General features: G+C 44.4%; 1 protein-coding gene across 2 annotated transcripts in view; it reads left to right on the top strand.

The window, feature by feature from the left end:
- BEAN1 (brain expressed associated with NEDD4 1) overlaps positions 1–16,316 on the top strand; it is a 47,912-nt gene that overhangs the window by 5,153 nt on the left and 26,443 nt on the right. For both annotated transcript variants that reach the window (XR_014528801.1, XM_083515132.1), the window contains exons 2-3: positions 9,363–9,438; positions 13,331–13,450. Coding sequence is in view for 1 of the 2 variants with exons in the window: in XM_083515132.1 (XP_083371258.1) it covers positions 9,432–9,438; positions 13,331–13,450 (127 nt within the window). In the remaining variant the exon portion in view is untranslated. The remainder of the gene's footprint in view (positions 1–9,362; positions 9,439–13,330; positions 13,451–16,316) is intronic.

Below are 16,316 nucleotides of genomic sequence, written 5' to 3'. Positions count from 1 at the left end.
GCACATTGCTCCCTAAAACAGGAGGCATTCCAAAATGTAAGTGAATGACTGGATTTTATTTCCACTCACTGGAGCGAATGTTTAATGGATTCCTAAAATCTGGCTAGTAAACTGAGTGGGTGTGCTTTGACAACGTCATGTACCACTAAATGACATCTGCTGTGCAAACCAAAACAAACTGTTATTAAGACTCTTCTCCCCCCCCCCCCCACACACACACACCAAGTTCTTTACCTCCACCGTTCTCTTTTCTTGAGAAGCATTATCCATCTGGGAAGAGGCAGCCATTATTCCAATCAGCAAAAGTAATCTGCTGGTGTTTACGAATTTGTTTGCTCCAAAGAGTGTATGTGTGCATGTGTCCATGTGGGAGATCAGTAGCTGCTTTAATAGTCAGCAGTTGCTGTACTTTGAGAACATTCCCTTGAAAATTCCCACAAAGAAATCGATCAGGAGAGGGGAGAGCAAAAGCCTTGCTGCACTCACAGAGCTGTTTATAAGATTGCCCAAACTTTTAGCCAGCTTCGGTAATGTAAGCCTAATTAAATAAAAGAAGAGAGTTTTCCACCCAGCCCCTCTCATTGAGCAGGGTTGTCCCAATTCACTGGCCATATCCCCTCCTGGCAGTTGCCTGCTCTGCCTTAATAAGAAACTACAACTCTGTGTTTATCATTTATGTGTCAGTTAGGATCCCTGACTGGTTGCATGCCAGTAAGTCCCTTCCTCACTAACACTGTAGTCACCTGATGGACATGGCTAGCAGCAACATCAGTGCTGGGTGTGTGACCAGCAGGCCAGATCCTGATCTACTCCCCTTATATGTTCAGTGGACATATAGGTATGTTGTGTGTATAGCCTGGTACTTGAAGACCTTTTAATGTATATGTGGGGTGTCTGTATCTTGGTAGTTTGAAATTTGCTATGCAGGCACACTTGCTCTTAGTACAGTGTGGCAAACGAAGTGTTGTCATCTTTCTCCCCTGCCAGGAGTTGTTCATTATGTCTGATTAGAAAAGCCTGTCTGTCACAGCAGATTACAATGGATCAAGTTAGGTGAACAACACTTGTGCCTTGGGCACCCTAGACCTGGGCAGGGGCACCTGTGGTCCTCCATATGGGCTACAGCTACCAACCATCATCCCTGATCATGGACCTTTGCTGGAGTCCAAACACATCTGGAGGACCAAAGATGGTCACATCACTGCCATAGAGCTTACTGGGTTTACGACTGTTTAGGTTCATTGACAGCAATTTCTTTCATTTGTAGCTGTTAGAGACTCGGGCTGGGACTGGAGAGGCCCTGGTTCAAATTCTCACTCAGCCATGAGGTTCAGTGGGTGACATTGCAGCCTCTCAGCCTAATCTACCACACAGGGTTGTTGTGAGAGTGAAATTGTGGGGCAAGGGGAGTCACGCACACCGCCTTGAACTCCCTGGCCAGATAGAAACCAGATTGGTTGGTCTGGTGGTCATTCAGGCTGGGAAGAGCTTGTGAAACCGGCTTTCCTGATCTGGAAGTGGAAACAAAAATAGAAGGAAGCAGATCATTTCTGCCCAGTGGCAGAGCACGCCTGCTTTGCATGCAGAAGGCCCCAGGTTTGGTGCCTGGCATCTCTGCATAGGTTGGGCAAAGGCTCCTGTCTGAAACTCTGGAGAGCCGCTGCCAGTCAACATACACAATACTGTGCTAGATGGACCAGTAGTCAATATAGCAGCTTCCTGTCTTCGCTTTCTGGGTTGAATAATCTTCCTGTAGGTGTGAACGTTGTTGTTACACACAAAGGAGCCCAATGAGATTAACTGAGTTTACCTTGGCACACTCTGAGTGGTGAATCTGCAAAGCCTATATTCCTCTATGATAGGTGTTTCTGAAGTTGAGAATGGGGATAGTGTGGCATTCAATAGAAGAGAGAGGGGGCTTTTAGGGTGGTTGCTACTGAATTTTGTGCATTGTCTTGAAACATATGCCCAGAAGGCAATAAAATAACAATAATAACAGTGATGAGGATGATGAGGATGATGAGTGTGAGTATGACTGCAAAGGTCTTGATTCACTCGAGAACTAGGGAATGACCTTGGAACAGCTATAGTACTGCTGAAGCTGGATGTTTACTGTCATCTAATAAAGAAGTCCCATGAGCTCAATGGAACTGACTCCCAGGTAAGTGTGAATAGGATTACAGTGAAATCCTATACACACACATGATAGCCAGGGGGAAAGAGTTACAGCAGAATATTTCTGCAGCTATTTAAAAATGGGTTTAGAACTTGGTTACCACCATTAAAGGCCCCTTTAAGTGTGAATGCCAAAGTGTGAATCTTAAAGAACGCTCTTATAAATTGTTACTGTATTCTGGTGGTGTCTTAGTCTATTGAGATCCAACTGAACTTTCCCTGGGGTTAATAATAACCGCTGGCAGTGTAATTCAATGCAAGCAGATATAGGTCATATTTACTGGACATGTCCTAGGGTCATAACATTTGGAAGCTAGTTCTTAATCACATAAAGGAAATGGCATGAACCCTATCATTGAACCCTTTTACTGTATTATTTTGTTATGTCAGACCAATAATCCCAACAGATGATTAGAACATGCTATTCTTACAGCGGAAAGGAGACAATAAGCAAGAGGGGGAAGAGACATCTTGTTAATATAAAATTCTGTTATTGTGGATATGATCGAATTAACAAATTATGTCGGTGTTAGAGAACACAGACACAGAAAAAAGTTGGAGGTACAGGATTTCCTGCCACCGTTTGCAGAACTGGGTGCAATTTAGAATCTTATGTAAGATGATGATGATGATGACAAAATAGTACAGATTCATGTTGATTTATTTGCTGACTGGTGAGAAGGAAACAAAATATGATTCTTTTAAAATAATAGGGACTAATATTGAATTTGTGTTTGCTGACTACATTAAGTCTTTATTTTATCATAAATATGTAAAAGAGGGGTGCGGGACCTGTAGCCCTTCACACCCTCCAGGCTCCAACTCTCATCAGCTCTAGCCAGCATGGCCAACAGAGAGGAATGATTAGTTGTAGGCATGCAACCTCTTGAGGGATGCAGGTGTCCTGTCTCTGCCATCTTAAGAGGCATTCCTTCCTGTATGAGGAGGAATGCCAGGTAAGGATGGATACCTCTCATAAGAAAACAAATACAAAACACAACTACATCATTTAAAACCAAACAAAGGATTTTCCCCCTTTCTCTCCTTGCTGTGGCTGAGTTGTAGTTCAGCAACAAGTAGTCCATTTAAGTTGCTCCCTGACCAAGAATGTGTCTCAGTTGCTTATTTTGGAACACTTGGTAGTCCTCAATTCCCAGAAAGGAAACATTTTAACATGGATTTTGTGTTTAATTTCAGTATGGGTTAGCTTAAATTCTTGACACTTGGGTCAGAACAGCATATTCTGAAGGAACAGCCCTGGTTTTGGGTGGTTTGCTGACTTGGCCTCCCAACAACCTAATTGTTGCTCCTTGCTGAGAAGGAAAGGGCAAAGCAGTGGTGAGGCTGGCACAGTGCAAAAGCACCAGCAGAGCCAATTCAGCCCTCCTGGCAGTGTGTTTCTACCATGCCGACCTCCCTGTCACCTCTCCACTCTCTTTCCCAGTAAGCAGCAGTGACTCAGCTGTCAGGAGGTCAGGTGGGTGCCACCATCCACTATGGACTAGCCCTAATACATACAGATCTGCTTTAGTGTTTACCCCTCACAGAGCTACAGTTCCCAGTAGCCTTAAGAAACAGCAGTTCCCAGGATTCTTTGAGGGAAGCCATGGCAGTTAAAGTGGTATGACTCTGCTTGAAATGTATGGCATGGATGTAGCCCTGGGAATGCTGGCAGTTGCATCTGGGGTCTTCTACTTACTAAACAGCGGCTGAGTCCTAGTCTTGTCTTTCCTCGCTGTCTCCTGGTTCTGAGCTTTGCAGCATTTGCAGCGCTTCCCTTGGCCTTGAAAGAAGTGGCATACGTGACTGTGAAGGGCAGAGCTTCTTAATTAAGCAGCTGCTGCTTAGCTCCCATGCTCTTAACCCATCTGGGAGCAGGGGCTTTAAGAGCCAGCTGAGAATCTTTCTACAAGGAATTCTGCCCCAGTTTTGGCACCTTCTTGATTAAATGCACGCAAGGCACTGCCCGCTCGACGCCCTTTTCCAGATCATGCCTGCTTGTACAGCTGGCGCCTGTGCAATCTGGGGCTCCAGAAACCGGAACCAGAGAGGCCAGAGGTTCAGAAAGCATTTAAGTCCTGCCCAACCAAATCCTTCATCCAGCAAGACAGAATAATCCCTCTGTAAGCTGGACGCTGCTGCAGGAAGCAACAGACACGTTTGCCCAGTCTGAAGCTTGCTCTGCTTGCTCCGCAGATATGTGCAAGACTTAATTTGGTCTGAGGGTGCCAGGACTCAGCATGTAGGACCAAATAAATATCTGGTATATCTAAAGCCTAAAGAGATTTTGACCAGGGCATCTTAAGGGCTGCTTTCATTTGTTCTGCATTTGAGGCCTCTTTCCAGGGGCTGTTGCTGAATGAACATAGAAATCTGCCTTACACCGAGACAGATACCACGGATCCATTTGGCCAGTCTGCACCAGGGTATGGCACTTCTGGCCTGGGGGCCAAATGCGGCTCTCTAGGCCTCTGTCTGGCCCTTGGAACCCCATGATACAACCCTCACCAAGGCCAGTCTACCCATGAGGCAAAGGGAGGCAGCCACCTTAGGCGACAGGTGCAGCAGATCCTGATGTAGATCTTTATTTCCTTCTTGTTCCTGATGCAGATCTTCACTCACCCCTTCTTCCCTGGGAAGGAGGAGGTGCCATTTTGTGGTTTGCCTCAGGTGCCAAAATGTCTTGGGCCGGTCCTTACCCCTACTGGCCCTACTTTCCACCCTCATTGAGTGGTTTTGCCAGACTGGCAAAAACAAGCAAGTTTCTCTTGCTCTGGGTGGACTGAGAGGGTTGTATGTATATGCATAGAAACTAGTCTACTGTATCAAGGTAAAATTAACGGTAGTTCCATCCACTTTTGCTGCTGGCCACACCCATAACTCACATATGGCCCATGGAAGGTTGTCCAGCAGGGAGTGAGGCCCTCTGGCTGAAACAGGCGCTTGTCCCTGGTCTACGCTGACTGTCAGCAGCTCTCCAGGGTTTTAAACAGAGATTCTTCCCCCAACTGTATCTGGAGATGCCAAGGATTGATGGAATCACCTCCCATACACTATATTATTCTAGGCGTCCAGCCAAGACTTGTCTCTTTCAGAAATCTTTTAGCAAATGTTATCCGGTTTTTATGGGGTCCAATTAGCTCCTGACTTTCATGCTGCCTGGCTGCCTATTTATTGTTCTGTTTTGTTCCACTTTCCCATGGGGGAGTGAAGTTGTTGCTCTGTCCTCTTGCCGCTTTTATGTATTTACCAAGGTATACTGCCTATTTTCCCATTTTTGGATTTTATTCATTGTGTTCTTGGTTTCATCTTGAATTCATTTATTTACAATATTTCTAGCCCACCTTCATGAGCAGTGCCCATTTTTACCTGGTTTTAATTTTTTGTTTTTAAGAAATTTTTATTATTTTCGTTAAACATTGGGGGGGGGGGGAATCAAGACAAAACCACACAAAGGTTTTTTTCCCCTGTTACAAACCTGTCCCAAGCAAAGCACAGTACAGAAGCAGGGAAAGTATCTGCCAAAGCCAATAACTCCATCTTCCCATTGCCCCAAAGTCACAGCCTGTGCTGTCAAGGTCATTTGAGGGTAGCTTCTGATTGCCTTGCATTGAACTTGTGTCAAGGATGACTTGCACACTGTGGAATCTGCACAAGTCTAGCAAGTTGGCAGGAGAGGTATCAACATTTTGCCAGGCATAACTCCTTTCCTATTACACTAATTAGAATGTGGTCTGAGTCATATAACTGATTTTAGCTTGGACTGGCGGATTTGTCTCTTTGCTGTTTCTTTTCTCCTCCAGTTCGTGAGCAGCCAAGTAGTTTAAGGCTGCAATCCAATATATATAAGCCCTACCAAAAAGCAATGGGGCCTACTTCTGAATTGTTATGTATAGGACTGCCCCATAACAGAATGAAATTGCCTCCAAATGTTATTGGACTCCAATTTCTATCAGCGCTAGCCAGCATGGTGATGATGGAGGCAATCTGGAGGGCACCAGGTTGGCAAAGACAGGTCAGGGTAGTTATACAGACCTTGTCCTCTTCCCTCAGGTACATCAACCATGATTCCAAAATTGATGCTGTTGCATAATGACAAGAAGTGTTCCATTACCTCATCCCCAGTGCCCCTTACCCTACCCTATAAGGGAAGATAATAAGACAATAAAATTCAAAAGAGTAACAATTAATTGCATGTATATTCAAAATCCAATTAAACCTAGTTCAGTTGACTCAACAAAATTGATGAAATTGATCCAGTTTGATACCAGCTTTTCAAAGTCTGATAGTCATTTACACCTCCAGCAGCCTCCTGCTGCCCCCTTGCCTCTAGCCCACCTCCCAGGTAACCCCAGGTGGAGGTACCTCCCATTTTGGGAACGACTGTTCTAGAACCTCCGTTCCTCCTGCCATCATCATCATCATCATCATCATTTGTTAAATATTGCTTGTGATCACTGAACACTGTAAAATTGAGGCAAGGTTTTTTTATGCATGGTGAAAGCTTGTGTGGCGATGGCTGTGCCTTCCTTTGCTTTGCAAGCAGAATCCATGAGCTGGGTTGGTGCCCTCATTTTCTCCAGTTTCTTTTCTTTTTTCCCCTTCCCTTCCTTAGTGAATGCAATTCCACTGTAGGTGTGAATCCTGTCATCTCTGGTAAAAAGTACAGCCTCCCTCCCACATTCCAAGTAGGGAAAATGAGATGCACAGCACAGTGACTGAGTGAGAGAGACCCTTGTTCCACTTGCATGTCCTTCCTACATTGCCTTCAGTGACCAGGAGCACCACTCTGGACTGGCATTAGGAGCATATAAGCTACAGGATGTGTGTATTCTCAGTTGTTCCGTAGGAAGTGCAGCAGAAACACCCTGAGGGGTGGCAGAACCTCAGGACCAGGGGTGGTACTCTTCCCAGTCCACACTGCCTACCCAGAGGCTATGCACCCCATTCTGACCCTGCTACTCACACTTCTTGAGTATTTTGGCCAGAGTGGAATATGTCCTTGAATTGGGATTGTACCTCCTGTTTGCCTGTGTGGAGGATAGAGAAATGGTGGGGTATACATGGAAACCTGTGCACCAGTTGCTCACTCACTTTGGCCTCTGGCCCTGCCTGTGGCCCCCAGAATGTTGCCTATGAGAGAATGCAGCTCTCTGGCTGAAAAATGCCCCCACCCCTGTTCTAATTTAAGAAGATCGAAGCAGATAAGTTGCACCATCCCTGCAGGACCCCCATCTCCTATGTAAGCCTTTTTGATAGCTAGGCTCTGCTTTTGCAGTCCTGCAGGCACAGGGGAATGCCTTTTTCAAGAGTGCCCTTTGCAGACTTAGTGATGTGCCAAACTTAGCTGCTTTTAAGGTGGCAAACGGCAGCAGGCTTTTTAATGCTTGATTTGTCGTTCTTATTGCCGTTCCTCTATCTTATATTGTGGCTTTTAGATGCTGCAGTTTCTGTTTCTTTATATTGTTAATTGGGGGGGTTAATCCCTTGCTGGCTTTGATGTTTTTAAATAACCATTTTTAAAATTGCAATTTGGATTTTACCGTTTTCATAGCCTATGCTGCCTCAGCTATATTGGTGAAAAGAGTGGGGGAAAACCTTTAGTCCTCCAGATGTTGCTGAGCTGCAACTCTCACCAGCCCCAGCAAGCATGGCCAGTGGTCAAGGATGATGGGCATTGTAGTCCTGCTACCTCTGCAAGACCAAAGGTTCCCCACACCTGCTTTAAATAATTACGTAGATATTTGGCCTAGGATTCAGCTTCCTGAGAGCCTCAGTTTAGGAATAATTGTGCAAATTTGGCTGTCTCTTAAATTATTAACATTTGAGAGGGGATGTCGTGGTTTGTTTGTTTAAATGTTATTAAAAGATTTATAAACCACTTTTCAATCTGAAATCATGTGGGGCCCCCAGGAGGGTATCATGTGAGTTGTAAGAACAACCACATCTTTCTCTCTCCAAGGAAAGAGAGATGGATCTACCCTCAAAAGGGAGATCCAACCTTGGATGCCCCCATTGAAAGGCTGCAGAAAAGTCCACAACTGGCTTCTCTCCAGTGTCAGAGGAAGCATTCTAGGAGTGATTAAAGGGTGTGCCACGAGGGGCTGTGAATCTACATATTCTCCTAATAGGCCCCCAAAATGTTCCCAGTTTCCAGTGGGAGAGAAATAAATTACTCCAGCTCCAGAGCTGGTGTAGCTTGTCTGCTTGGGGGGATGTGTTGAAGCCCTGATGGGCCCCAACATTCCCTCAGAATTTAGGGTTTGTAAACAAACTGGGGCAAGCATCCCCTCTCCTCTTTTGCATGAAGGAGACAGGAAAAAATTGCTTCTGATTTTTAAACTAACCAGTTTCCCATAATTTCTGAGCTTGTTGGAACTGTTGTTTATTTAGCCCAGGGGTAGCCAAGGTGGAGTCCTTCTGGTGTTGTTGGACTTCCAACTCCCATCAGCCCCAGAGAGTATGGCCAATAGTAAAGGATGATGGGAACTGTAATCCAGCAACAACTGGAGGGCACTAGGATGGGGGAAGCTGGTCTAAAGGGTGTGTTTACCCTATAGAGCCTGGTGTGCTGGCTCAGATTCTAGCACCAGAAAGATTCTGGCAAAATATACCTCAAAATACAACCCTCCTCTAGCATCCTCATATCCCAACATAACATCTGAACCAGTCCAGAATGAATCAACTGTGGCTTGCCTTTGAGCAGCTGAATCCTTCATGGGAAATGACTTGTTGAGAAAGCTCTGCATCCCTCCAGAGTGTCATGTCCTTCACAGAGAACACTTTTATGATCCTTCCTGCACTCGTAGTCTGTATGGATTCCTAGAGGGATTAAGAGCATATTCCAGTTCCATATTGAACTGTGGTGTTGTTCTGCTCAGAGGTGTCTTAAACATCAGTCAAGGACTCAGCCTAGAAATATATATTGCTTGCTGAGGCTCAGCAATGACTCCAAAATGGTTATTATTTCTTATTAAATGGGAGGTGAGTGATTTCTCCTGGATGATTTGCTGTTTTGAACAGAAAGGCAAAGGGGGGGGCAGAGGGTTCAGAGAATCATTTTTAGGATTTTATGCTGGTGCCCAGCTGCCTCACCATGACTAATACGGTCTTCGTTGAAGCATGGAAAATGTTCTCAGATTTTCACACAGCAGATGTATCATCGCTGGGTCTCCTTCTTTCTTCAGATCCCTCTTCAAAACCTACCATTTCTGTAGCCTTTGGCTTAACCTGTGTTGTCCTCATCCGCAGCTGAAATGAACCGTAAGTACATAGAAATTTTCTCTGCTTATATTCATCCCTCATTATCCTCAGCTTTCCTAGTCTTCTATTCCCATTTTTGCTTGTCACCCAGTATTTCCTTTCCTTTGTTGTCTCTCCTATTGATTGAAATGTGTAAGACTGTCATAGTGTCCTGACCCATAGCAGTAGCCATCACTGGGGAAAAGTGGTGGTGAGAAAGAGGCGGGACTGGCCAAGTCATCTTTGTGCCTGGATGAGGTCAGGATTCTGAAGGGTGCTGAGTTGGGAAACAGAAGCAAGATTTTCAGGACCCTGGACAGTGATCCTACAGTGAAGAACAAGAGGAGCAAGTTGCCTCAGCAATGGCCTGCAGCACCTTCCACAGCTTTACAGTCTCCCCTGGAGGATCAAGACTGAAGCCACACATTCTGAGAGCACCAACTGACCATTGCTCTAGTTGGCAGGGCTTGAGGCTGCCATGATATAGTCCTTGGAAGCTGTTCAGAACTTTCTTCATCTTCAGAGGAGTTGGTAGTTCATCACAGATCAGGGAGCCATGTGCAGAATCTGTTGCTGACAGGTTTACTGGAAATGAGTTAGGTTCATCTTCTCCTTGGAGCTACTATTGCTTGGGGACCCTTGAGTCATCTGGGGCAATTGTACCTGTGGTACCACAGTGCACCCTACAGAATGTCAGAGAGCTGTAACCTAAAAACGTTCACTTTCCACTGTTGCCCCTGTACTATGGACCACCCTTCCATCATTTGCTTCTGATGTATTGTAAAGACTTGACTTTTTGCTCAGGCCTTCCTTGACCCTTAAGGCTGGACCCTGTTGTTGTTATTTACTTGTTTGGGTGCCCTGCATTCCTGTTCTTATATGGTTTTTGTGCTATGATTTTACTGGTTTTATTTTATCTTCTTTTGCATTTCAGATTGTTTTAAATGTTATACACCCCTTAGAGGTTTTAAAATATTAAGTGGTGCTTTAAAATTATTGAATAAATAACTGCATTTTGCCAGACCTTTTTAGTTGTTAAATTTGTGTTGATAAAGCTGACCAGTTAATCAACTCAACACTGTGATTCTAGTTGGTCCCCAGGCATAGGCAGCTAATTTAGAACTTTCTGATATTCTGCACCTGTTGTGAATTGATTCAGGAGGACGTATGTTTCTGGGTCACTTCCTGCTTGCCTCCTTTGAGGTTGCCTCAGCTTCCTCTGCCATCAGATTCTAAACAAGTCACTCTTTGTGCCTTCTGTTCCCTTAAATATCATATCATTCCCCAGAGCCCTCCTCTAACACTTCCAATTAATACAACAGAGACCTGTTTTGATAGCTTTGGTGCAATTTTATTTTCAAACACAGCTTCCATGTACTGTGAAGCCAAAGAGCATTTTATAATAAGGAGAAGGTGGGGGTGGGAAGGAAAGCGGCTGCAACAACAAGAAGGTGAGGATTTTTTCATATGGCTTTGGAAACTAATCAGGTTATTGCACAGAAGAGACATGAACCAGGCAAATCCTGAATACGATACAATTTATATCAGCAATAAGATTGCATACTGAGACGATTAAAGGGCCTTGTGAATCCATAAAAATTGAATATTCCTATTCAGGGTTATAGCTAGCTCTGCTCTTTTCCAGGAAACTCCATTCCATCCCCCCTATCCAGTTTTCCATCTTTTGCTCCAACAGCGACTCAGCATTCAGTGTCTACTGAACATGCCCAGTCATCATTGGGTATTAGATTTTTTTTTTTACCAAATAAGATTTTTGAGAACTCTGCAAAACTTGAGGTCCCCCCAAGTTTGCTGATCTCTCCCTCTTGCATGGATGGCACTATTTTACCTACATAAGGATGCATACTCATCCCTAAACTTTGCAAATAAAGGGAATTGTTGTAATCTGCACTTCTCTGAGCAGTAGGAAGTTCTAAAGATTCAGAGGGTCAGTTTCCTAGTGGAGAGATGAGTACTAGAAACCTGAATTGTTTTTGTAATAACTAGCTGCTGCTTTGTTGAGAAGGGAGAAGGATGCTTTTTCAGGACTAGCTATGTGTTCTGAAAAACACGTGTTTTTCTGTGTTGCTGCCTGCTGCTCTGCTGATCAGCCTGCGTTGTTAGAAACCTACAGTTTGAGCAGGTGGGAAGCAAGCAGAGACATAGACCCTGTGGTCATCTAAAGCAGCACCAGTCTTTCCAAAACAACCTTCATAGCACCTCAGTACTGTTTCTTGCCAGCTAGCAATAAAGTTCAAACTCTCCCCACCAAAAAATAAATAACACCTATTGCAGACTGGAATATCGTTTTTCACTTTGGGGCCATCGTAATATTTGTGGACGTTAAGAATTTGTGGCTACTCAAATAGTTGTAGGTTAGTTAGTAAGTTTGTGGGCAGCTATTTGTAAGACAGTCTTGTCTTGGGGTTTTTTAATATTCCTGTAAAGAGTGCTAGATTGGGGTATATATGTTGTGTGACTTAGAGGAGGCTGAGTTGACACTGCCCTTGTTGGGGAAATGCCCTTGTTTCCAAGATTCTGACTTTTAGATACCTGCCACTAATGACTTGGCTGCGCAGAGAATGTTTATCCGCCAAGTGCTAAAAGCACAGAAGCCAAACTGATCTCATTATGGGTCTCCATGCAAAGCTGGGCCTCCAGGTTTCTGCAAGTGTGTGGCTGACTATGCCATACAAAACCAGCGTGTGGTCAGAGGCAGTGATATTTGGGGAATGCATTGGGGGTACTGACATCTTCTGCTGGAGCAGCTGTATGGAGAATTGCAAATCACGAACAATTACGCCTAACTGCATGGGCTTTGGGCTATGAAAGCTGACACAAAGGCCTTGAATTAAATAGACTGGATGAGAAACAAAAACCTGATTTAGGCAGCCTGCCTTTTGCACGGCTGGCTGAAGGCTGGGCTACCAGTCTCCTAATCCTTGATTGCAAAGAGCAGTTGGTTTGTGGTCAGCCTCTCATTTATTTTCACTTTCAAATTATTCCATTACATCATCACATGGTGCCAAAGTATTAAGAGAGGAAGGTGGCCTGAGCCCGGGGGGGGGGGGGGCAAGGATGCTGGTATTTATTTGATTTATGTATATACCACCAACTCATATAATTCCACTCTACCTAAGGTATTTTTCTTTAAGTTCATTGAGTCTGTTCTGAGTAGGACTAGGACTGGATACATTCCAAAATATTGGGATATCAAAATGAATTCCCACCCAAGCCCACCCTAGAAAAACTGGCAGGTGCCAAGGGCCCCATGTGCCCTCTGCCTTCCAACTGCCAGCGAATGTTGGCAGCAGAAAACAGGGCCCAGCTGTGAATGCTGAGCCAGCCAAGACAGAGGTGTGATTTCTCTGTCTGCCTGGGGCTTAAAGAGGCAGGGAGACAATTTCTGAGACTGGTTGCTCCCCACACCCTTCCCTAAGAATATTTCGTGGCAGGGATGAAGTACCTGTGGCCCTGCAGAGGTTTTGATTGCACTGTGGCCTCCCATCACCTGTTACTAATGGTGGTGGTGGTTGGCATTCACATTTTAATGTAAACATACCTTTCTCGTACTTCCTAAAAAAAGTGCAAATTTGGAAAGATAGCTGAGATTCATTTCACACATGATCTTTCCAAATTTGCACTTTTTTGAATTTCACGATGCCCAAGCTTAGAGACACAACTCAAATTAGCATAGGTTTGCTTGAGTCCTGCACTGTTTTCCCACTGATAAAAGGAAAGGCAAAGCCTTGTTTTTGCTCCTGAGTTGTATGGAAAGACAGCAAAACAAAACTCTCATCCAAGCAATGAGTCTTGCAAAGATCTGAGCCCTTGTTAATGTACATATTTCACTGCTTGATCAACCTGCCCCTGCCCCCCTTTTTTCCCTTCCTCTCTTCCCCCACCCCCCCAGATGAAAAGGGCATCCAGCCTTGCAGAAAGGAGGAACTTCAGTGCCTGCTGAACTGCCTGCGTTGCCACTTCAAGAAGAACTGTGGCAAAGACTATGGGTCCATCAAGATCACCTGTTCAAGTGAGTAATCCTTCAGGATATTCTTCAGTGGGATCAGTTATAGTCATACTGACCAGGCCAGAGACCTTAGATGGGTCTGGGTGGTTTGGTTGGTACCTCTATAGCTTATTATTATTATTATTATTATTATTATTATTATTATTCCCTGCCCATCTGGCTGGGTTCCCACAGCCACTCTGGGCGGCTTACAGCATATATAAAAACACAGTAAAACATCAGACATTATTGCCATTCATGTAGGTATGCATGTCTACGGTGGTTGGACTTCCCTTTGAACACTGTGAAAGAGTTAGGAAATGTATTGAGAAGAATCATGGCACAGCCCCCCTTGGACCATACAGCTTCAAAATGCTAGGATTGCGTGTCAATAAAACCCTCCACTAGGAAAGTTAGCACATTAGAGAGAACTCATTCTAGGCTAGCTTAACCTTCCCCATAATCTGTTAACTGCAGCTGCCCCTGAGCAGGAAGTTCTTGAGACAGGGGAGCATTTAATTATGTGACCTCACCACTTTCATCATTCTGAAGCCATGCACCCAAATATGGCTGTACCGTGTGATTCTTCTGAAGTTGTAGATCATCTCCCCCCCAAAAAGGCAGTTAAACAGTGGATTTGATCCAGTAAGGCTAGAATCCAACATGAAATTTCAAAGTTAACCAGCTGTGGTCATGATGAAGCACATTGTTCATGTGTTTCTGAGCACAATTCAAAGTGTTGGTGCTGACCTTTAAAGCCCTAAATGGCCTTGGCCCAGTATTTCCGAAGGAGCGTTTCCACCCTCATCATACAGCCCAGACACTGAGGTCCTCCTCTGAGGATCTTCTGCTGGTTCCCTCACTGCAAGAAGCGACGTTACAGCGAACCAGGCAGAGGGCCTTCTCGGTAGTGGCGCCCTCCCTATGGAACACCCTCCCTTCAGATGTGAAGGAGATAAAGAACTACATAACTTTTAGAAGACATCTGAAGACAGCCCTATACTGGGAAGTTTTTAATGTTTGATGTTTTATTATGTTTTGATATATGCAGTAAGCAGCCCAGAGTGGCTGGAGAAACCCAGCCAGATGGGTGAGGTGTAAATAATAAAATTCTTATTCTTATTATTAAATGTGTTATTTGGGCAGGAGGTTATTGAATTATTGTTTTTATTTTATTTTTATATATTGTGATCTTTTCTGTGAACTGCCCTGAGACCTCCGGGTATAGGGTGGTATATAAATTCAATCAATCAATCAATAAAAATTAAATAAATGTGTGGTCACATTTTGCTGGGTCCCATCTCTCACTCCAATGCTGGTGTGGCTGGGCATGACACTTTCTTTAAACCTACTGTTTTGTGCAAATCTGGCATATCAGACAACTTGGCCACCTGCACAGGTGAACAAACACCTGCATTCATGCCCACAGTGGGCCTCAGATTTCCTGAACTAAGGGAATGTGGGTAAATACTAAATAAGGGAAAATGACAACAACACACAGTACAAATACATCCCATCAAGCGCTTCCCAATGGATGGAAAAGTATGAGTTCAATTGCCCCGATTTGGACAGGGATAGTAACTTCTAGGTTAGATTACTGTAATGTAGTCTACTTGTGGCTGCCTTTACAGATGCCTTGGATAATGCAGCTGGTGCAGAATTCGGTGGCCAGGTTGCTCACCTGGGCAAGACACTGACCCTGGCCTGACTGCACTGGCTTCCAGTCAATTTCCAGAATCAATTCAATGTGCTGGTTTTGAATTACAAAGTCTTCTGCAGATCAGGATCCCAATAGGTTCACCTATGAACTGACCTGGACCCTGCAATAGTTATCAGAAGCCCCCACAGGAGGTCCGGAGGGAGGCAACACAAAAACGGGCTTTTCCATAGTGGTTCCCCACTTGTGAAATGCTCTCCCCAGGGAGGCTGGCCTGACGTTTTTGTTAACATATTGTTAGACACTAGGCAAAACATTGATTTTTTTATCAGGCCATTGACTTTTAATTATCCATGGCCCTTTTGCTTGGGTGGGATGTTTTAATCTAGTTTTTAACAAATATAATTGTCTCTTATATTGTTCTTTTTATGCATCTATGTATGGGTTTGTTTTTTGCTTGAAATATCCGTACCGTTGACAGGAGGACAGAATTCAGTATAGAGTGTGCATGGCTTCAGCAAGACAGCAGATGTCAGCTGAATCCTCCATGTGCTACTCACATGTAAACTCTTTACTGCATAATGAGTCAGGCACTTTTGTAATAGGATCAATTAATGGTATCTGCAACCAGCTGGCAATTTTAGAGAGCACAGCACTGACTGACTGGGATTCCATTCACATCCGTAAAAACACATTGCATGCCAATTCCTTCCCCATTGTATTACTCCTCCCCACTCCATCCTTCCTAATTCTAACATTTGTTCTGTGCACTTAAGAAAAGAGCGTACTTAAGGGCGAAACTGCGTGAGATGTTTAATGTGTCTCTGCAATTATCATGCACCCAGGATGGGGATGTAATGTAAATTGCTTCAAATGGAAGGCAGCTGATAATTATCAGGATCTCTACAGGGGAGGGGCAATGCAATCTTTTACAGCTGCCAGTTTAAGGAAATCCCTTATCTGATCCTGATATTTGCATTGGGAGGAAGTCCTTCATTGGCTATTTCTGGAACTAACAATGCCAACTAACAATGTGGACTTTCAGGAAGAGATTTCCTGGTTATGTGAGTCCACCCTTTCAGGAGTTATGTCAGCAGGTCTTAGACCTGAAGGTTTCCTTGATGGGTGGATGGCCAAACTCTGCTCACATATTCTAACACTTGGGCAAGTCCCATTCTATCTGCCTCACTTCCTTGTGCTAGAACCAACCTACAGGTTCAGGGAAAGCATAAT

Source organism: Podarcis liolepis, assembly GCF_965112155.1.
Source record: "Podarcis liolepis genome assembly, chromosome: 7".
NCBI lineage: Eukaryota > Metazoa > Chordata > Lepidosauria > Squamata > Lacertidae > Podarcis > Podarcis liolepis.
This window is presented reverse-complemented; position numbering and strand designations above follow the sequence as displayed.